Source organism: Oncorhynchus keta, chromosome 19 (genome assembly GCF_023373465.1).
Source record: "Oncorhynchus keta strain PuntledgeMale-10-30-2019 chromosome 19, Oket_V2, whole genome shotgun sequence".
NCBI classification, from domain to species: domain Eukaryota; kingdom Metazoa; phylum Chordata; class Actinopteri; order Salmoniformes; family Salmonidae; genus Oncorhynchus; species Oncorhynchus keta.
In genome coordinates this window covers 32,465,345-32,487,386 of record NC_068439.1, presented here as the reverse complement: position 1 = coordinate 32,487,386, position 22,042 = coordinate 32,465,345, and the positions used below count along the sequence as shown (strand labels likewise).

Here is a 22,042-nt window from a genome sequence, read left to right as displayed (position 1 = left end):
TTTCTTTCTTCATTGTAGAATAATAATGAAGACGACTATGAAGTAACACATGGAATCATGTAACCAAAGTTTTTTTTAAACAAATCAAAATATATTTTAGATTCTTCAAAGTAGCCACCGTTTGCCTCTCAACCAGCTTGATGAGGATTAGTCTTAAAGGAGTTTCTTCATATGCTGAGCACTTCTTGTCTGCTTTTCCTTCACCCCAACTCATCAATACAATCAATCAAATGTATTGATGAAGCCCTTTGTACATCAGCCGATGTCACAAAGCGCTACACAGAAACCCGGCCTAAAACCCCAAACAGCAAGCAATGCAGATGTAGAAGCACAGTGGCTAGTAAAAACTCCCTAATAAAGGAAGAAACCAGGCTCTGAGGGGGGACCAGTCCTCTTCTGGCTATGCCAGATTGAGATTATAACAGTACATGGCCAAGATGTTCAAACGATCATAGATTACCAGCAGGGTCAAATAATAATAATTAGAATCATCACACTGGTTGTAGAGGGTGCAGCAGGTCAGCACCTCGGGAGTAAATGTCAGTTGACCTTTCATAGCCAATCATTCAGAGTTGGAGACAGCAGGTGCGGTCGAGAGAGAGAGTCGAAAACAGCAGATCCGGGACAAGGTAGCACATCTGGTGAACAGGTCAGTGTTCCATAGCCGCAGGCAGAACAGTTGAAACTGGAGCAGCAGCACGACCAAGTGGACTGGGGACAGCAAGGAGTCATCAGGCCAGGTAGTCCTGAGGCATGGTCCTAAGGCTCAGGTCCACAGAAAGGAGAGAATTAGAGAAAGCTTACTTAAATTCGCACAGGACACCGGATAAGACAGAAGAAATGTGTTTCTCCTACAGTGTCCCCCCCCCCGACATAAGCTATTGCAGCATAAATACTGGAGGCTAAGATAGGAGTCGGGAGACACTGTAGCCCCTTCCGACGATACTTCCGGACAGGGCCAACCAGGCAGGATATAACCACACCCACTCTGCCAAAGCACAGCCCCCACACTGCTAGAGGGATATCTTCAACCACAAACTTACTACCCTGAGACAAGGTTGAGTATAGCCCAAGAAGAACCCCCACGGCTCAAACCCAAGGGGGGGCACCTAAACCATCTCAATTGGGTTGAGGTCGGGTGATTGTGGAGGCCACGTCATCTGATGCACCACTCCATCACTCTCCTTAGTCAAATAGCCCTTTCACAGCCAGGAGGTGTTTTGAGTCATCCTTTTGGGGGAAGAAAAAGAGTCCAACTAAGCGCAAACCAGATGGGATGGCGTATCGCTGCAGAATGCTGTTGGAGCCATACTGGTTAAGTGTGTCTTTAATTCTAAATAAATCCCTCACATTGTTACCAGGAAAGCACCTCCTACTCCATGTTTCACGGTGGGAACCACACATGCGGTGATCATCCGTTCACCTACTCTGCATCTCACAAAGACACCGCGGTTGGAACCAAAAATCTCCAATTTGGACTCCAGACCAAAGGACAGATTTCCACCCGTCTAATGTCCATTACTCGTCTTTCTTGGTCCAAAAAAGTGGCTTCTTCTTATTGGTGTCCTTTAGCAGTGGTTTCTTTGCAGCAATTTGACCATGAAGGCCTGACTCACAGTCTCCTCTGAACAGTTGAGATGTCTGTTACTTGGACTCTGAAGCATTTATTTGGGCTGCAATTTCTGAGGCTGTTAACTCTAATGAACTTATCCTCTGCGGCAGAGGTGATTGTGTCTTCCTTTCCTGTGGCGGTCCTCATGAGACCCAGTTTCATAGTGCTTGATGCTTTTTGCGACTGCACTTGAAGAAACTTTCAAAAATCTTGAAATGTTCCTTTGTTTTGAAGTAATGGACTGTCTGTTGTTTCCCTTTTGTTTATTTGTTTATTTTTGCCATAAACTGGACTTGGTCTTTTACCAAATTGGGCTATCTTCTGTATATCACCCCTACCTTGTCACAACATAACTGATTGGCTCAAACGCATTAAGAAGTAAAGAAATGACAAATTAACTTTTAATGAGGCACACCTGTTAATTGAAACGCGTTCCAGGTGACTACCTCATGAAGCTGGTTGAGAGAATGCCTAGATTGCAAAGCTGTCTATGCAAAGGCTGGCTACTTTGAAGAATCTCAAATGCAAAATATATTTGGATTTGTTTAATACTGTTTTGGTTCCTACATGATTCCATGTGTTATTTCATAGTATTGATGTCTTCACTTCTATTCTACAATGTAGAAAATAGTAAAAATAAAGAAAAACCCTTGAATGAGTAGGTGGATTAACTTTTGACTGGTCCTGTAAATGCAGGCTGTCAGTTGACCATCCCTGGTTTAAACCTAGTCAGTTTGTCGTTGTTGGACTGGAAGTGAAAGCACATGGGTGCAATGATGACAGACAAAAGGGGAAACGCGTACACATCACGGGGGTATAAATCTTAAGGATCTGTTTAGAACTTCCCCTCAAATATGATGAGGATGTCCAGTGGGATGAGGGGCTGTCCAGTGGGATGAGGGGCTGTCCAGTGGGATGAGGGGCTGGAGCTAGATGAAACTTGGCCAACATTCTGCTAAAAATGTTTAAGAGTGCAAGGGCGAATTGAGTTGTTGCACACGTGCACTTCAGACTTTGCATTCCCTAATGAAAATATGCAAATACATGCTACATCAGGCCAATAGGCTCTCTCTAGCTCGTTCTTGGCTCTTCCCACCTCTTTGCTTGTTCTGCCCATTGTGCTTCATTTGCTCCAATTGGAAATGATGCCGGTTGATACTTCTTGGGTTAGTTACCACTATCTTTGACGATTAGTGTTTGGTCTCGCTATCTTCTGTTAATTGATTGGATGTCTTTCTCTGATGCACCCTTTGAGTTTCTCCCTCATTGTGCTTCCCAGAGTGTGTGAAATGTAGTGTCACATGCTGCTGACAGTGTGCAATATTAAGTATCATGTGTTTTAGTTTGACAAATATCCAAAGTCTAATATCGAGTATTGGCATATTACCACTGTGTTACATTTTTCGTATCCTAAGTTTCAATACCAAATGATTTCCTAGATGATACATCTAACATGTGCGCGTTTGTTCCAGGGGCATGAAGGTGATTGAGAACAGGGCCCTGAAGGATGAGGAGAAGATGGAGCTACAGGAGATCCAGCTGAAAGAGGCCAAGCACATTGCTGAGGAGGCTGATCGCAAGTACGAGGAGGTGAGCATATCTCTCTCACACACACGCGCACACAATGCTTTAGTACTACCTCATATGCGTGCACACATGGACACAGAAGGTAACATCGAGACACAAGTGGATGAGGTCATCATCGCATACTTTTCTTCTCACGTGAGGCTGTAAGCTCACTAGTACAGTTTCTCCCTAGATGTACCCAATTTATATCCACAGTGGGCATCTTTACTCACACTTCACCTGTTCACCATCTGCGCACATCTTGTGAGCAGTTGTTTCCATCTGCCATCTTGTGCAACTGGCAGTAAATAATTGTGTGTGTGCGTCTACAGGTGGCTCGTAAGCTGCTGATCATCGAGGGGGATCACGAGCGCACAGAGGAGAGGGCAGAGCTTGCTGAGGCGTGAGTGGCCACGTGATTGAACTGCACAATAGTTACACACACGCATACACAGAACTACATTAGTGGTACGTTACATCAATTATTCCACACAGCCGAATAGGATTTTGTCAAATAATTTAGTTATACTGATGTTTTCCTCCAAATGAATGTAGAGATCTATTACACACAAAATGCTGCATCAATTTGACATGTACAGCATTGTAGCTCTGTATTAAACATACTCTGGTCACACAACTACAGAACTACACAATGCAGAATGCAAACATACATCTTGATGTCTCATTTGGAATATATTTGAACAATTCCCCATCTACATCACTATACCAGGCCAGAGTCATGTATTAGGGGTTCAAGCAGCAAATCTAGGCCACATCCTCTCATGCAGTGCTGTGCCAGTTGGTCACGCTATAACAAGCGATTGAAGATGAAAACTTTTAAAGTTCATGCCCCTCTATCATCTCAAACATGGCTGCTACTGACCAATGAACATTCAAGTGGTCTTGACCTGGCACATAAATGCATATAAATCAGACACATTATTCATATTGTAACAACTTGATAGACATGTTCCAAACACTGTCGACTCAATGTGAGCACGTTTAAATCGACCACGCGGAGGCGCTATAACGGCACTTATTTATTCCTCTTGATCTGACTACCCTGATTGCACTTGACCTGAGGACATTTGGCACACTCAGGGATGAGTCTAGCTAACCTGTAGAGTATAGTTCTTTGGCCGTATGGTTGCACTGTTGGACAGGGAAAAACAAGCTCATTGGCTTATAGCAGCCATATTGTTTGAGCGAGAGCCTTGGAAAACCTAGCGTTTTAAATATGTATCCATTGATGCTATATACCAAGTTTGGTGCTGAGTGGTTCTGGAGAAGACCACATTAATACAAATGTTCAAAAATACATCATCCAAAGAATTTTGTGTGATCTGTTGAGTTCTGATATTTGGCAAGTGTGGTAAGGAGTACAGAAGTGGCAAATCCTATGGCGATCTGTCCAATTTGTTCTGATGGTGACATTGTGGGGCCGTAGTTTGAGCCCTGCTATGGCTGCTTGACGCTATATTTAACTACAAATACTGCTTGGAGTTTGCACTTTTGTGACTGTTCCATAGTATTGGACCAACAAAATCAAGCACAGCTAAAGTTTTTAAAAGTATTTGATACGGCTCTGCATTATAGTAGTCCCACTTCCGGTATCATCCCAAACTGGCCCCATCATCACTGTTCCCATGGCCATGAGAATAAACTTGTGTGTTTGCATAACAATGGTTCTGCATCCTAATTAATAAATGCCCTTCTCCCCCATCTGTCCGTCTCTGCATGTTTCTGTGGGTCCGACCTAAATTCAACGCATGACCCACCCCCCCACCCTCCATACGCCCCCTGCACCGCATGTGTGTGACTCTACCCCCTCCCTGCACTAACAGCAAAGCCAGGGCCCTGGAGGAGGAGCTGAGGGGTTTCGACCAATCGCTGAAGTCCCTGCAGGCCTCTGAAGACCAGGTATTGTGTGTTTGTCGGAGTGAATTCATACCCCTCAATTTATTCCAAATTTTGTTTTCTTTGTCTCAATTCCAAAATGCTTAAACTTTTTCTCTTGCCTTCTCTTACACACACTACCCCATAATGCAAAGTGAAAATGTGCTTTTAAAAATGAAATACAATTAATTTACATAAGTATTCACACCCCTGAGTCAATACATGTTAGAATCACCTTTGTTAGCGATTACGGAGTATTTGCACTCTTGGATTGTACAATATTTGCACATTATTATAAATTCTTTAAACTTCTTTAAAATGCTAGACACATTTTGAAGCCTTGCCATAGATTTTCAAGCAGATTTAGGTCATACCTGTAACTAGGCCACTCAGGAACATGCACTGCCTTGGAAAGCAACTCCAGTGTATGTTTGCCTTTTGATTTAGGTTGTCCTGCTCAAAGGTGAATTTCTCTCCCAGTGTCTTTTGGAAGGCAGACAGAACCAAGTTTTCTTTCTTCTAGGATTTTGCCTGTGCTTAGCTACAACTCCCGTACGGGCTCGGGAGAGACTAAGGTTGAAAGTCATGCGTCCTCCGATACACAACCCAACCAAGCTGCACAACCCAACCAAGCCGCAACCAAACTAAGAAGCCTGCTTCTTAACACAGCGCCATCCAACCCGGAAGCCAGCCGCACCAATGTGTCGGAGGAAACGCCATGCACCTGGCAACCTTGGTTAGCGTGCACTGCGCCCGGCCCGCCACAGGAGTCGCTGGTGCGCGATGAGACAAGGATTTCCCTACCGGCCAAACCCTCCCTAACCCGGACAACGCTAGGCCAATTGTGCGTCGCTCCACGGACCTCCCGGTCGTGGCCGGTTACGACAGAGCCTGGGCGCGAACCCAGAGTCTCTGGTGGCACAGCTGGCGCTGCAGTACTGCGCCACCCGGGAGGCTGATGTTTCATTTATTTGAGGCTAAATTGATTTTATTGATGTTTTATATTAAGTTAAAATAAGTGTTAATTCAGTAATGTTGTAATTGTCATTATTACACACAAAAAAATGTATAAAAACAAAATTGGCCGATTAATCGTTATCGGCTTTTTTGATCCTCCAATAATTGGTATCGGCATTGAAAAATCATAATCGGTCGACCTCTAATTAATACACCATCTAAAGTGTAATAACTTCACCATGCTTTAAGGTGTAGTCTGCTTTTTTAATTTTTTTTACTCATCTTCCAATAGGTTCCCTTTTCAAGGCATTAGAAAACCTCCCTGGTCTTTGGTTGAATCTGTTTTGAAACTCTGCTCAAATGAGGGACCTTTAAAGATAATTGTATGTGTGGGAAACAGATGAGGTAGTCATTCAAAAATCATGTTAAACACTATTATTGCACACAGCAAGTCCATGCAGCTTATGTGATGTGTTTAGCACATTTTTACTCCTGAAATGATTTAGGCTTGCCATAAACAAAGGGGTTGAATACTTATTGACTCAAGACATTTCAGCTTTTCATTTTGTATTAATATGTGCACATTTATACAAACACAATTCCACTTTGACATGGGCTATTGTGTGTAGGCCAGTGTCACAATCTCAATTTGATTAATTTAATATCGGGCTGTAACACAACAAAATGTGAAAATCAAGGGGTATGAATACTTTCTGAAGGCAGTGTATGTGTGTAAATGCCTATGTCTGTGTGTACTGAAAAGGAGGGGTGTGTGTGTGAATAGGGTGTCTGTCCACTGTCTGAAAACATGCTTTGGCGATAAAATGTAACTTACAAAGACAAATATGATTGTTCATGTTCTGAATCATTCAGTGGGGTATTTCTAACATGTCATTGACATTATATCCAATAAGTCAGATTTCGTAACCTAATGCAACTGATAATCAGTACAGAGCTCTGTTGACCTAACGTGCAGGTTTATCAACATTTTAGGATTCTACATTTTGGTTGTCATCAGTTTCTGCGGGTTGCAAAACTAGCATGACAAGCTGGATTAAATGTAAAAGGCTTTGAAAATAAAGCTCAGTGCTCCGTTGACATTTCAGAGACTCTTGTTTTTGAAAATAACAGGGAATTAGGAATTAATATAAAAGTGTATACATGTCATGTCTCATCTATATCAAATCTGCAGATTTGAGAAGAAAGATTAATTTAAGGGGGAAAGAGCCTGTCTGGCAACCAGTAGCTTTAATTCATGCACACAATCCAGCCTAGCTGACGCAATGCTGTTTTCCTTATATTTTTACCACTTTTTAAAAAACCTGGCCTCCATTGATTTGGTCACCCTAATTCTGGCCATAGACATGAGGTTTGGGCCATTTTGTGTTTTTAAGGGGATTATATAACTTTTTTTTTGACCCATTTGTGAAAATCCTGTTTTTTGATTGGACACCCCACTGTGTGTGGTGAGTGTGGCTACACTTCATTGTGTAAGAGAAATGCATGTATGAGTGTGTTGCTCAACTGACTGCTTTAGTGTAATCTACCATTGGTCTAACATCAGGCTTGAGATTTATGGATGTAGGACCTATTTGTTGTTAAAAGATCTCAAAAGGTGCACATAGAAAGTCTCTCTGTGAGTGTGTGTGTGGAGGATGAGAAAGAAGTAATCAGAAGCATGGCCTCAGGACAAACGGGTGGTCCTCTTTGGTTGACTCCAGGACCTGCAGACTCCAACCTCTCCTTCTCTTTCCATATCTTTTCAGTATCTGCCTCGTCTCTCCTTGACTGGCGCTTGCCTCCCTTTCTCTTCCCTACTCTTTTCTCAACTTGTGTTTGCATGAAATCCAGTGTGCATGTTAAGGAAGTGGCATCCTACTGCTTTAAAATCAATGGGAGTTCCGGTTGTGTTTAGTAGGATAGCTTCACCCAGTTTCTATGTCAACTCATCCAATAAGAAATGCTTGCTTTAGTTTTCTGTTGCAAAACGTTTTGCTATGGTGTGCCCTACTGAAAATAACACAGAATTGACCCATGAGAACTTGAGCATGCACAACTCACTTTTTTTAATGCCCTTAAGGACATCTCCAGCCTAAAACATGCCATTCTAACGACAGTGAACATTACTCGTATAGCTTGTCTTTCGTTGAGGCTGTTTCTTAAACTGATTTCCTGTTGTGAGGTAGGCGCACTATAATATGGAGATTTGGTAGTGTCAAGGGTCTGTAACTGCTGTGGTGTGGTTAGCCTCATGTCTTTTCTCTGACATAAGGCACTCATTCTTCATGTTTCCTAATTATCTACTCCTCCCGAGACCATTTGTCATCTCTCACCATCAATTATCTTAAACTGTAATGCCAATGTTTTCACACTGCTACTCTTTCCTTCTTTTCACTGCTCCGCCCTCGTTGCCATCTCTCCTTGTCTTCTGATTCTCTTGAAACAAACTCAATGGTGACCTCTCCTCAAATCCAGTAAATGTGCTGAACTGGAGGAGGAGCTGAAAAACGTCACCAATAACCTTAAGTCCCTGGAGGCCCAGGCAGAGAAGGTAGCGTGTCCGTGTGTTGGTATTTTACCTGGTTGTGTAAACCTCAGATTAATCTAGCATGTACCTGTGGGCATGTTTTTGTCTGACTCTTTACATCTCTGAGGCGATTTAGTAAGTATTGTGCGTTGACAATTTTTTGCACGTGGGGGGGGGAGGGTGCTGTGTGTGTGTGTGTGTACACGTAGGGTTAGTACCTGTATCTGTGTGCAGCATGTGTATTTGAGTGCAGCTGCTGTATTCACCCTACACCAGAGGTTCTGTATTGACTCTGCCTTGAAAAACATTGCCTGTGTGTGTAATTCATATCCTGATGCCTCAGGCAGTTAACCTTGGGTTACTTGGTCAGTGTAGTTAATTTCCCTTTGGCATTTACCCCCATTCCAGTCTTGAATACCTCCTACCTCTCCCAGACATCCATTCTTGTCATCAATGCCCTTTACAGCCTATGTTTATAATTCATAGAAAGGTCACACTTACATGATTAAATGAGCATTTAATCTCCATATTTCTGATTGGACCGAAGGCCTGCATGGACCAACACCCCCATACTAAGTTACGGGTTTGGTCTAATATAACATAGAGAACGTTACTTTTAATGAATCGTTCCTTTGCACCCACTTTGTAATTGTTATCCTCCAATGACCCTCCAGTGGAATACAGATGAACACTTCCAGAGCTATGTTCAATAGGCACCAAACAGGAGAGACTAACAGGACTCATTTTCTGTTGCAGAAACATTTGACGTTTTCCAATGCGTGACCTAATGACCACAACCCAGGTTTATAATTGTTGCCTCTGTATTCCTGCAAATGCATGTCCAGATCTGCTCTGAGTAGATGCATAGTAAACATGCCTACAAGTAAACTTTCTTCAGTGGAATAATGGTTAGATAAGTGGTATTCTACTACCACCTTTTTATGGACAGTGGTGTTCTCGTGTTTCACCAGTGACTGATTTAGACCTGGGAAACCGATGGCCTTAACTATGGGGCATAATGTTTAGAAGTTTGCCAAGTTAAATGTTTTGCGTAGTAATTTGAAGAATTCCTATCTACAGTTATTTTGTTTGGTACATTTCTATTTTCAACATTCTGAACGTTTTACACCTCGATTACTCAATGTTTTTTTCTTCTTCAAGACAATCAGTGATTGGGCAATTGAGACACTGCGTTCCAACCATATTCAAGGCCCCACCCAGAATTGCAATCTCAGCAAGAATTCTGGTATCTCTAGAGCTGTAGACAGATGGATTAATTTAACCTCTGAAGCAGCCAAGTCACACACGCACTGTTGACTTCACTGGGATGGCCCTTGATATTGTTCTATTTGTTGAACTAATTTGGCATGCATTATAATGGCATGTGTTTAGGAATCCTTCTATTGCAGCATCAACGAACTGGTCTTTTACATGTCAGTTATTTTATGTTTTGGTGTTTGGGCACTCTGCTTTGAACTGACAGTCCTCTATTCTACTACAGTACTCCCAGAAGGAGGACAAGTATGAGGAAGAGATCAAGATCCTGACTGACAAGCTCAAAGAGGTAAGTGGATAACCTGTAGAACAGGGATCATCAAGTAGATTCAGACGTGAGCCTATTTATTATTTTATAAGAAAAATAAGCCGCCGGTAAGGGGGCCAGAACATAATTACAAATAATTAATACTTTGCAAGTTGAGCGCAAGAATCTCCAACAGATGTAATATTTGACTAAAACATGATAATTTCAAACCTGGCTTACATTTGTATAGGATCACATACAGTGAACTCCAAGTATTGGGACCGTGACCGACAAAAATATCATCCCCGCCAAAATGCTAACCTTCCCTGTTATGCTAACCTCTCACCATTACAATGTCTTGGGATTATGATATTTGTGCGTTCAACCTTCACTCATCATTATTCACAATTTTATTCAGGACTATCTGTAATCATTAGTGTGACACTCAAATTACACACTACATTTACCACAAAATAATCTAAAATGCATCAAAAACAAATGGCAAATGCTTTCAACAAGTTTGTAGACTGACATGCTTGATGTAATCATTGCGTGCTAGGTATATGGGACGAACGTGAATTTGTCCCAATATTTCTTTATTCACAAAGTCAGGTTAGTTTGGTTTTAATTCCTTTTGTAGTCTACAAGTTAACCTATTTAGTCTAGGTCATCAAGGTTTTAGTAGTTTCTTGATCGAATGCTTTGTTTTGACTTATTTTCTTAGGCTGAGACTCGTGCTGAGTTTGCTGAGAGGTCTGTGGCCAAGCTGGAAAAGACCATCGATGATCTGGAAGGTAGGATCCAGACTCTTTGCCTTGACGGTGCATTGGGATATACAGGAGGGGTCCTGTTCTGGTTTAATCAGTATATTTTAGCATATATTACTTTCCCTTTGGCAGCTTCCCTCACTCTCCTGTTTTCTCCCCTCCTGTTCTCCACTCTCTCTTTTTCCCTTCACTCTTTGGCCTCTCTGAACAGATGAGCTATATGCACAGAAACTCAAGTACAAGGCCATTAGTGAGGAGTTGGACCATGCCCTCAATGACATGACCTCCATGTAAATACGGGCTGACCGTGTGTGTGGTTGGCATGCAGGGCCTGTGGGGTTTGACTGAGAATCTAATATTCCACTGCACTGAAGTCAGGGGGCCAGGAAAAACACCTGACTCTTTATAACACATCACCTAACAGCCATGTAAATGTTCACTTTTCTAAGGAGTTGGCAAATGTGACAAACTACATCATGCAAAAGCAAAGCTTGAGTCATGCAACAAAATCTGCCAACCAACACTATTTATACTAATGGGTTTTTGTGATTGGAAAAAATATCTAAGTGTGATATGAGTGGTGTGACATTTAAAAGGTGGTTTGTGAAGTAATAGCTGAATTACTGAATGCTTGCAATATCAATTGCACTAAATGTCCACAAGAAAAGAGTCTGTGATACCCAATGGCTACTAATCATCACAATGTTATGATTCTCAGAATCTGTAGTCACGGTCTCTCAACCCCTCTGTTTTCAGATAAATGTCGGGAAGCTCACTTCCTCACTCCCCTGTTGTGGTTTCAAGAATTTCGTCTCAGTCCTCCTGATGAACATCCATTTCGGTGGCGTGGTTCTCTCTCCCCTTCCTTCCTGTCCATCTTCACTCATTCCTTACGTGGTTGTTAAATCTGCCCCCTTTGTGCTTTTCTTTTCACTCTTAGTCCTTTGCCCCACTTTCTCTCGCTCTCTCTCTCGGGCAACTATTTGTTTCTTTGGGTCACTATGCACTGTGCTCAAGCCTGCACTCTTTGTATTTCTCTATCTTGCCTTGTCCCATGTTTCACCCTGTTCTCTACATGTGATTCTATATAAATGTTGAACAAAGGGAGGAGGAAAAACCTGTCTGCTGTCTCTAACAATGTTTTTTTTTTTTTTGGGGGGGCGCTAGGGTAGCTTCAAAGTGACATCACAAACACAATGGTTTCTGTTGCTCTTACCATGTTCATTGTTTTTCCACAAATAGTCATGGTAGAAATTGTACATTTTAATGAGCAGAGGGATTGGCAGTAGTGATGGTGCCTCCACAGTGGGGTTTAGGATAGAAATAAGAACGCAACAGGGCAAAGCACAAGGTTTCATTAAACATGTGACAGTGGTATTTTTGCTAATTTACTCTTATCGAGAGCCGCTGCAACAAGTTCATTCAAACAAGATGTCACATAATTGATAGGGTTTGTTTACACATACAACTAGATGAGCCACAATGGTGCACGAGCAGTACAACAAACTGAATAGAAGTGCAGCTTACATGAAATATGAACATGCTTGAAAAATAAACTCATTCAAATTTCAATATGAAGATTCACCCCATCTACTGTCAGTTTGACAGCCTAACTTGGGTTTGGGCTCATTCTGTGTTGTATCTGATCTCCTGTAGTTCCCCGTCTTGTACTTGCTCCGGGTTATCTTGGTGGAGTGGGTTTGCAAAATTCTATGATGTCACGCAATTTATAAACTGGTCAGGTAAGATGGATAGATTTAGGTCGAGCACTGATTTCGTCCTGGCTTGCAGTCGGCGTTCCAATTCATCCCAACGGGGTTGAGGTCTGGGCTCTGTGCAGGCCAGTCAAGTTCTTCCACACCGATTTCAACAAACCATTGCTGTATGGACCTCGCTTTCTGCACGGGGACATATTTGTATTTATTATGAATTCCCATTAGCTACTGTCAGAGCAGCAGCTACTCTTCATTGGGTACAGCAAAATTAAGGCAGTTTATACATTTTTAAAAACATTACAATACATTCTCAGATTTCACAACACTCAGGCCCCATTGTCATGCTGAAATAGGAAAGGGCCTTCCCCAAACTGTTGTCACAAATTTGGAAGCACAGTATAGAATGTCATTGTATGCTGTAGCGTTAAGACTTCCCTTGACTGGAACTGAGGGGCCTACCCCGACCCATGAAAAACAGCCCCACACAATTATTCTTCCTCTGACAAACTTTAGTTGGCTCTATGGATTCAGTCCGGTAACATTCTCCTGGCATCCGCCAAACCCAGATTTGTCCGTCGGACTGCCTGACAGTGAAGTGATTCCTCACTCCAGAGAATGTGTTTCTGCTACTCCAGAGTCCAATGGTGGCGAGCTTTATACCACTCCAGCCGAGGCTTGGCATTGCGCATGGTGATCTTAGGCTTGTGTGCAGTTGCTCTGCCGTGGAAACCCATTTAATGAAGCTCATGACGAACCGTTCTTGTGCTGATTTTGCTACCAGAAGGCAGTTTCACACTCTTTAGTGAGTGTTGCAACTGAGGACAGACAATTCACACGCTTCAGCACTCGGTGTGCCTGTTCTGTGAGTTTGTGTGGCCTACCACTTTGCGGCTAAGCCGTGATGTTTCCTTTTTACAATAACAGCACTTACACCATACAAAGTGCCTGAAATAGTTTTTTAGTGTCAAAATATTTATACCATTCACTCTGCTTCATAGTTTCATAGTATGGTCATGTCAGAAACATGACCAATAGTGGTAGGCTACATCAACTATAGCAGTAGGCCTACCTGTATGGGGAAAAACACACATTTAAATGGAACTGTAGTCTACCTCGGTCATAATTTGGAGGTAGGTTGTAATCTATAGTATCAATGGGTTTTATAAACTTTTCACACACACAAACCAGCTGATGAACAGAAAGGCAGTTGCAGATAGTGTTAGTTGTATTAACTTTTGAGGCAGCGGATAATGTAGAATAGACCCCCGATATTCTGATTTGATAGGACAAAGTTGTCAATGGATATGCGTTTGTTCTGCCCTGCAAAGTAGAGACAGCTAGCCAACTACTGTTTGAGTTAATGAACAAGGCTAATTGACTGCAGATGGTTGTAGAATTTTACTGAACTTTTATTTTTGATGGCATGAGAAATATGACTGTCCGTATAGGCTACTCTTATTGAACCCAAAGTCAATAGATTCCTGGCAGATGAGACGGTGTGCTTCTGATTCTGCTTCCACGCCCGCATCTGTTTACATCTCTGGTGTGGCAGGTCAAATGACTGCGTTCACGTCCTGTTCACGTCCTGTTCACGTCCTCTTCATGGTGTAGCTCCTCTGAAACAACCCCTCCTGAAAAGAATCACATGAAATCGCACTTGTGCTTAATAGCCTACAGAGGTATGGAATGCAATAGTTGGAACGTGTCCTTAGTACAACAAAGGTGTAGCCTAACTACTCCGAGGGTGTTCATCGCAGATCAAGGAGGGGGCAGCGGAGTGTGCAGCAGCTACATACAAATACATGTGCAGACATCTTTAGCCTAAAGAAAATCAGGTTTCCAGAAAATCCAGACCCGCAGCCACTCAGATTATAGAGATTTCAATTAGATTAGAAAAACTTGATTCAGATTTTAATATGACCACATTCCTGATTATGGTGATTACAACATATTATTTGTAGTAAATTCACTTCAACTTAAGGATGCTGTGGTTGAATATTCAGGGGAATATCTTTCTTGCATGAGGAAAAACATGACAACTTTTCCCAGTGACTCTATCCTAGGCCGCGGTCAACTGGATTTGAAACTGCATTTGAAACCGTTAGCAATGATCTAATGAATTCAGGGCTTTAGATTATACCTAGGCCAAATATCAGCCTTCCACAACCATAAGACACATTAATTTAATTATTTTATCAAAATACACTGCTCAAAAAAAATAAAGGGAACACTTAAACAACACAATGTAACTCTAAGTCAATCACACTTCTGTGAAATCAAACTGTCCACTTAGGAAGCAACACTGACAATAAATTTCACATGCTGTTGTGCAAATGGAATAGACAACAGGTGGAAATTATAGGCACTTAGCAAGACACCCCCAATAAAGGAGTGGTTCTGCAGGTGGTGACCACAGACCACTTCTCAGTTCCTATGCTTTTCCTGGCTGATGTTTTGGTCACTTGAATGCTGGCGGTGCTTTCACTCTAGTGGTAGCATGAGACTGAGTCTACAACCCACACAAGTGGCTCAGGTAGTGCAACTCATCCAGGATGGCACGTCAATGCGAGCTGTGGCAAGAGGGTTTGCTGTGTCTGTCAGCGTAGTGTCCAGAGCATGGAGGCGATTCTAGGAGACAGGCCAGTACATCAGGAGATTTGGAGGAGGCCGTAGGAGGGCAACAACCCAGAAGCAGGACCGCTACCTCCGCCTTTGTGCAAGCAGGAGCACGAGGAGCACTGCCAGAGCCCTGTAAAATGGCCTCCAGCAGGCCACAAATGTGCATGTGTCTGCTCAAACGGTCAGAAACAGACTCCATGAGGGCCCGACGTCCACAGGTGGGGGTTTGCAAATTCGCCACTGGTGCCCTGTGCTCTTCACAGATGAAAGTAGGGTCACACTGAGCACAAGTGACAGTCTGGAGACGCCGTGGAGAACGTTCTGCTGCCTGCAACGTCCTCCAGCAGGACGGGTTTGGCAGTGGGTCAGTCATGGTGTGGGGTGGCATTTCTTTGGGGGACCGCACAACCCTCGCCAGAGGTAGCCTCACTACCATTACCGAGATGAGATCCTCAGACCCCTTGAGACCATATGCTGGTGCGGTTGACCCTGGGTTCCTCCTAATGCAAGACGATGCTAGACCTCATGTGGCTGGAGTGTGTCAGCAGGCATTGATGCTATGGACTGGCCCGCCCGTTCCCCAGACCTGAATCCAATTGAGCACATCTGGAACATCATGTCTCGCTCTATCCACCAACACCACGTTGCACCACAGACTGTCCAGGAGTTGGCGGATGCTTTAGTCCAGGTCTGGGAGGAGATCCCTCAGGTGACCATCCGCCACCTCATCAGGAGCATGCCCAGGTGTTGTAGGGAGGTCATACAGGCACGTGGAGGCCACACACACTACTGAGCCTCATTTGACTTGTTTTAAGGACATTACATCAAAGTTGGATCAGCTTGTAGATGATTTGTGATTTGTCAGCACATTCAACTATGTAACGAAAAGTATTTGATAAGAATATTTCATTCATTCAGATCTAGGATGTGTTATTTTAGTGTTCCCTTTATTTTTTTGAGCAGTGTAGTTTAACCTGCTTTTTGGCAATAACTCTTTCTGGCTTTCTCGTCAGTCCTATGAAAATTCCCCTTTTGTTCATAATGCACATTCACTAATGATGACAACTAACTCCTTGTCGCATGGTATTACAGAAAATGTAACGCGGCTCCATCTCTCAAGCACAAGCCCACGTGCTAGCTTCTTGTCAAGTTTAGCTAACTTGGATCTATTTGCTAGCTAACAAGGTAGAACAGTTGCATTGTGAACACACCCTTCTACCTCCAACTGTTTGAACAACGTGCTAGCCTGTCCACTATGTTCAGATGTTGAAATCAAGTGGCCTTTCCATATTTCTCAGCTCTGTAGTGCTAGAGCAAAAGAACGACACCTCATGGTCCACAGGACCGAGTTTGGGGAAACACTGCCCTAGTGGTTGACCTAGTAAGTCTGCCCTTTTTTTGGCTATTTTTTTTCTTCATCTTCCCTCTATGCTCAGGTAATGTGACCTTTTCTGTACTCTGCATATTTTTATTATTCATTCTGTTTAATATGCTCCAATATTTTTCCTTCTTACATCCACTTGATTGTTTTACTGTCTACACTTTTAATTTTTTTTTATAGCAGTGTTGCTCAATGCGTGTCCCGGTGACCCACTAAATACTGGGTTTTGGGTATTTATACTGCTTTTACACAGGCAGCCCAATTTTATATATGTATTTTCGTTAATTGGTCTTATGACCAATCATAAGCTCAAACATATTTGATGTGTAAAGATCTGATGTGATTGGTCAAAAGACTAGTGAAAGAATTGGACTGTCTTTGTAAATGCAGCTTTTGTATATCTGCCTGGTTCATGAATACAAGTTAAGCCGCTGAATAGGGTTGCAAAGTTACTGGTCATTTACCAAAGTTACCGGACTCTAGTTTGGTAATTAACAGGTATTAACAGGTTGCTTGAATGTGGCTAGCATGACTGCCTATGGTAACTTTTTAGTAAGTTATACTTTTAAAGTGTGTATATACAAGTTTCTAGTGAATAGACCACAAGGTTCAAGAGAAAATGGCTAAATTAATGAAAGCATAATCAATGGCATTTCAAATAACTCTGCAACTGTAATAATTTTAGATTGTGTGGCCTTATCACATAAAATAAGAGACCCAGAGATAATTAGTTACATGATCATCTGAAGTACTCAAAGACCACCTAGTTATCGTCTGATAAAATAACAATGGGAAAGTTACCAACATTCTGGTAATTTACTGGGTAACTTCAAAAGTTTCCAGTAATGCCTTCCTTTTGCAACCCTACCACTGAGGATTGCTCATTTTAGAAATGTTGAGTTATATTTTTAGAGGGTAACATTACCCAAACCCTCATTCATATTGGGCAAAATCATAATTGCAATAGGAAACCGTTGCAACTGTTAGAAAACAGGTTTAAGTAATTATTGGGGTTATAGTCAGCTGTCATAAACTGACAACGGCTGATTATGGCAGTGTTCTGTAGCCCTTAAAACAGAGCTCCATTAGTGGTACCTAGGGATTCTTGGCGTGTTACCCAGATAAATAATAAATGATTAATCTTTCCCTCTCCAGAGAGACTGGCCAATGCCAAGGAGGAGAACCTCAAGATCCATGCCACCCTGGACCAGACCATGCAGGACCTCAACAGCTTCTGAGAACCCACCCCCCCTCCCAATTCTCTCTTTCTGTCTCTCCTTTCTCCTCACTCTGCTGTTTTTGGGGATTTACCCTTGTGATGCTGAAGCATGCCAAAACCACGATTTACTATGACACCTTTATTCTCAACAGCTTTGATTGTTCTTGTTACAGAGTTCATCAATGTGACACATTGTGGAAGGGCTTGCCTTTAACCATTGGAATGGTCTTTAATAGGGACACTCGGTCATACTTATGTGGTCTACTATGCCATCTTCTCCTTGCTTGAATGTGGCTAGCATGACTGCCTTTAAGGATTCCTTGCCAAGTTAGAGAACACGGTCAGTCCACTCACCCATAGAATATCCCATTTTGGTTTCTATCCATTCAAGATCAACCATAGAAAATGGGGAAACGGGGCACATGATTTTTCTAGCCATTTACTACATAGGATTATTCACTTCTGACTTCAGTCCTGCCGTTGTATTCCATGGACTGGTTCTGTTTTCTTCTGTATCACCTTCCTTTAATGACTAAACCCTCAAAGTTCACACATCTGAAAGTGCTGAAGTGGTAAGCAAGATTGAAGAAGCTCCACTTGGTCTATCAGAGGGCTGGGCCATCACTACGTTGCTTTGGCCTTTGCAATCCTTTATGATTAGTCAACACCAAAAAAGAATAGTGGATAGGGTCCAAAATGGAACTAGGCTTCTTTCCGTCCTTATATACAGTATATCCCTTTTATCCCGACCTTTGCCTACTTTACACCAATATAGTCTGGGACAAAAACCACATTGGGTGGTCTGAATTTGATGTCCAAGCGGTATCATGCAATCAAGTTAGTTGTTTGTGTTTTTCCCTATTCCTTGGGAATATGCATAATTTGTTTATGATATTTTGCCTAATGTATGTGTTTTCTCCTACTGAAACCATAGCCACAATCAAAAAACAGTGCTGCACTTGTATAACACTAATTATTCGGCCTCAACTCTCCAATTCTGAAATTTTTTAAGCGAATTGGTCTTTTGACCTATTACATCATATTTGCCAGAGGTAATTAGTCTAACGATATCAGAATTGGGCTGCCTGTTAATGCAGCCTTTAGTTTGAGAGGCTGTTGGGTTCACAAATCAAAGGCTATCACTTTGCCAGTACCATGCCAATTATAGAAAATGGGTGGGGAATTTAAATCTATACTTTAAGTAGGATTTAAACTACAACACGTAAAATAATTCACCTTAATGTTTTAACTGGAAATTCACCAGAGATGTATAACCACTTTGTCTTGTTCCATTGTAATGTTTTCTTTGTTGAATAAAGACCATGATTTTTACTGCCATACAAAACTGTCTCTCTGGATTTTCATATGAAGTTAAATTCTCCAAGTGCAATCTGATTGTGTAGGCTACTTTAGATTGCACAAGCCAGGGATGGGTCAATTCAGTCTGAGTTGCTTTATAATTAGCCCATTTTAAATAATAATAATAATAATATATGCCATTTAGCAGATGCTTTTATCCAAAGCAACTTACAGTCATGTGTGCATACATTCTACGTATGGGTGGTCCCGGGAATCGAACCCACTACCCTGGCGTTACAAGCGCCATGCTCTACCAACTGAGCTACAGAAGGACCACATCGTAAGGGATGCATGCATAAAATATAGACACGAGTATAATTTCCATCATGTTGCGTGCACAACCGCTCACTAGCAAACAGTAATGTACAGCTCCTACCTGGGAGGAAAAGTCATCTTCATTAAATGATGAATCACATTTTTATGTCTTGATGTGTATCATGTCTTCATACTGTATACAGGCATTTGTATTAAATGTTGAGTGGCTGACTTATGTTCAGACCTTATTGTTATTGATAAGTGAATTTGTATGAATGTCTGTATTTGTGTCTGTGTGCTTTGTCCATGTTTTGGTTACACTAATTATGTGTCCACTCGGTTCATATCGAGTTTGTGCCTTGTGTGTGGGAGCCCTCAATGCTTTGTACTTGCTGTACCGAGGCAGAAATCAGAAGAGCAGGTCGTTGTCAGTTTTCCAAGAAAGCCTGGCCTTAGCCGGCTCCGCGTAAACAGGCAGGATCAGCTTGTGATTGGTACGCATCATCACATTGCAGGAGTCTGGCTTCTTAATGACCTCAAACCATCAGGGTAATCAATGGCTGGTTATTACTAGGGGGCAGAACAGATAGACATCAGTCAAATCCCCCATTCCAAATCTACCCCTGGTCGCTTCGACACTTTACCCTGAAGCCTAACGTGATTGTATGTTGCATACGTATATCCAAGGTACGTACGCTAAGCCCTTTGTGGTAAGTCACGTGTCTTTATGTAGGGCTTGGGCCTCATCTCATCAGGTGTTGGTAGTTAGGTTTGAAGTCAAAGTGTGTGTCAATGAGAAATGGCCAATAAGATTCACTCTCTCACCCCCAAGGCCTCCAGACACACACCCTGGCCCTTTTATCAATTAGATTCCTCATGTCATGTGTCCTCTCTCGCTTCTTTTGGAAAAGGTCAAAGTTAATCAAGGAGAGTAAACATGGATGGAAATGAGACGGTCCTCCACTCATAAGTCATTAGGCAAACTACATTCACGAGAGGATCCCAAAATAAATGTGGAAAGTGATCAAAACAAATTAAGTTGGAGACATTTTATAGGACACAAGTAGCTTATTGTTTTTAATCATGAGTATCCTCAGAGGTGGCTAGAAGGGAGGACAGTCTTGTTTGCCTACTAACGAAATGAGACTCCTCGACCACTTACACTATATATATATATATTATATATATATATATATACACACACAAAAGTATGTGGACACCCCTTCAAATGAGTGGATTTGGCTATTTCAGCCACATCTGTTGCTGACAGCCAGGTGTATAAAATCAAGCACACAGACATGCAATCTCCAAAGACAAACATTGGTAGTAAAATGTTTTTTACTGAAGAGCTGACTTTCAACGTGGCATAGTCATAGGATGCCAACTTTCCAGAAAGTCAGTTTGTCAAATTTCTGCCCTGCTTGAGCTGCCCTGGTCAACTGTAAGGGCTGCTATTGTGAAGTAAAAATGTCTAGGACCAACAACGGCTCAGCCATGAAGTAGGTCACACAAGCTCACAGAACAGGACCAAACGAGTGGTGAAGTGCGTAATAGTCTGTCCTCTGTTGCAACACTCCACTACTGAGTTCCAAACTGCCTCTGGTAGCAACATCAGTACAAGGACTGTTTGGCGGGAGCTTCATGAAATACGTTTTCCATGGCCGAGCAGCCGCACACAAGCCTAAGATCAGCATGCGCAATGTCAAGCGTTGGTTGGAGTGGTGTAAAGCTCGCTGCCATTGGACTCTGGAGCAGTGGAGACACGTTCTCTGGAGTGATGAATCACGCTTCACCATCTAGCAATCCAATGGACGAATCTATGTTTGGATGCCAGGAGAACGCTACCTGCCCGACTACATAGTGGCAACTAAAGTTTGGTGGAGGAGCAATAATGGTCTGGGGCTGTTTTTTATGGTTCGGGCTAGGCCCCTTTGTTTCAGTGAAGGGAAATCTTAATGCTACAGCTTACACTGACATTCTAGATGATTCTGTGCTTCCAACTTTGTGACAGTTTGGGGAAGGCCGTTTCCTGTTTTGGTATGATGATATTACTGTGCACAAAGCCAGGTCCATACATAAATGATTTGTCGATCGGTGTGGAATAACTTGACTGGCCTGCACAGAGCCCTGACTTCAACCCCCTCAAACACCTTTGGGATGAATTGGGCTGCGAAGCTTGGCCTAATCGCTATAGCAGCTCAGGGGGCATCAAGTCCATATTAATGCCCACGTACTTTTGGTCATGTAGTGTATCACACAACACATTTAATAATCACAGGATGCAATTGAAACTTCAAACACAGGAAAAATGTATAATTTAATAAACCTATTTTATCGATAGGAGTGGGGGGGGGTTGGTGCATTGATAAGTACACAGAATAAACTATATGCGTAAGAATGTCTAAAGCCCATTTCACACCATAGCAAGCTGAATTTGTAGGTTTATTTTTCTTTCGTTTTTGGCAAAAATGAACACGTAGCACTGACTCGCCGATGGATTGATGTTTCAGCATTTTCACAATGAAGATTTGGGTGTTCGACTAGCTATGTGTGATATGAATGTGCCGTTACAAGCCCGGTTTGAGTAAGCGGTGCAGTGTTGCCAACTTAGCGACTTAGTCGCTATATTTAGCGAGTTTTCAGACCC

The 22,042-nt window shown here is 42.3% G+C and overlaps 1 protein-coding gene across 8 annotated transcripts in view; it reads left to right on the top strand.

Moving 5' to 3' along the window:
* Positions 1 to 19,126, top strand: part of LOC118398069 (tropomyosin alpha-3 chain) — a 33,028-nt gene extending 13,902 nt beyond the window's left edge. For 2 of the 8 annotated variants that reach the window (XM_035793057.2, XM_035793062.2), the window contains 7 exons: positions 3,085 to 3,202; positions 3,511 to 3,581; positions 5,023 to 5,098; positions 10,060 to 10,122; positions 10,805 to 10,874; positions 11,059 to 11,137; positions 11,604 to 11,968. In XM_035793057.2, coding sequence (XP_035648950.1) covers positions 3,085 to 3,202; positions 3,511 to 3,581; positions 5,023 to 5,098; positions 10,060 to 10,122; positions 10,805 to 10,874; positions 11,059 to 11,137; positions 11,604 to 11,607 — 481 coding nt within the window. In that variant the 3' untranslated portion in view covers positions 11,608 to 11,968. Of the gene's footprint in view, positions 1 to 3,084; positions 3,203 to 3,510; positions 3,582 to 5,022; positions 5,099 to 8,506; positions 8,583 to 10,059; positions 10,123 to 10,804; positions 10,875 to 11,058; positions 11,138 to 11,603; positions 11,969 to 17,717 lie in introns of those variants that run through there. The other 6 variants (XM_035793055.2, XM_035793060.2, XM_035793058.2 and 3 more) reach the window with 3 other exon arrangements.
* The last annotated feature ends 2,916 nt before the right edge of the window (positions 19,127 to 22,042 follow it).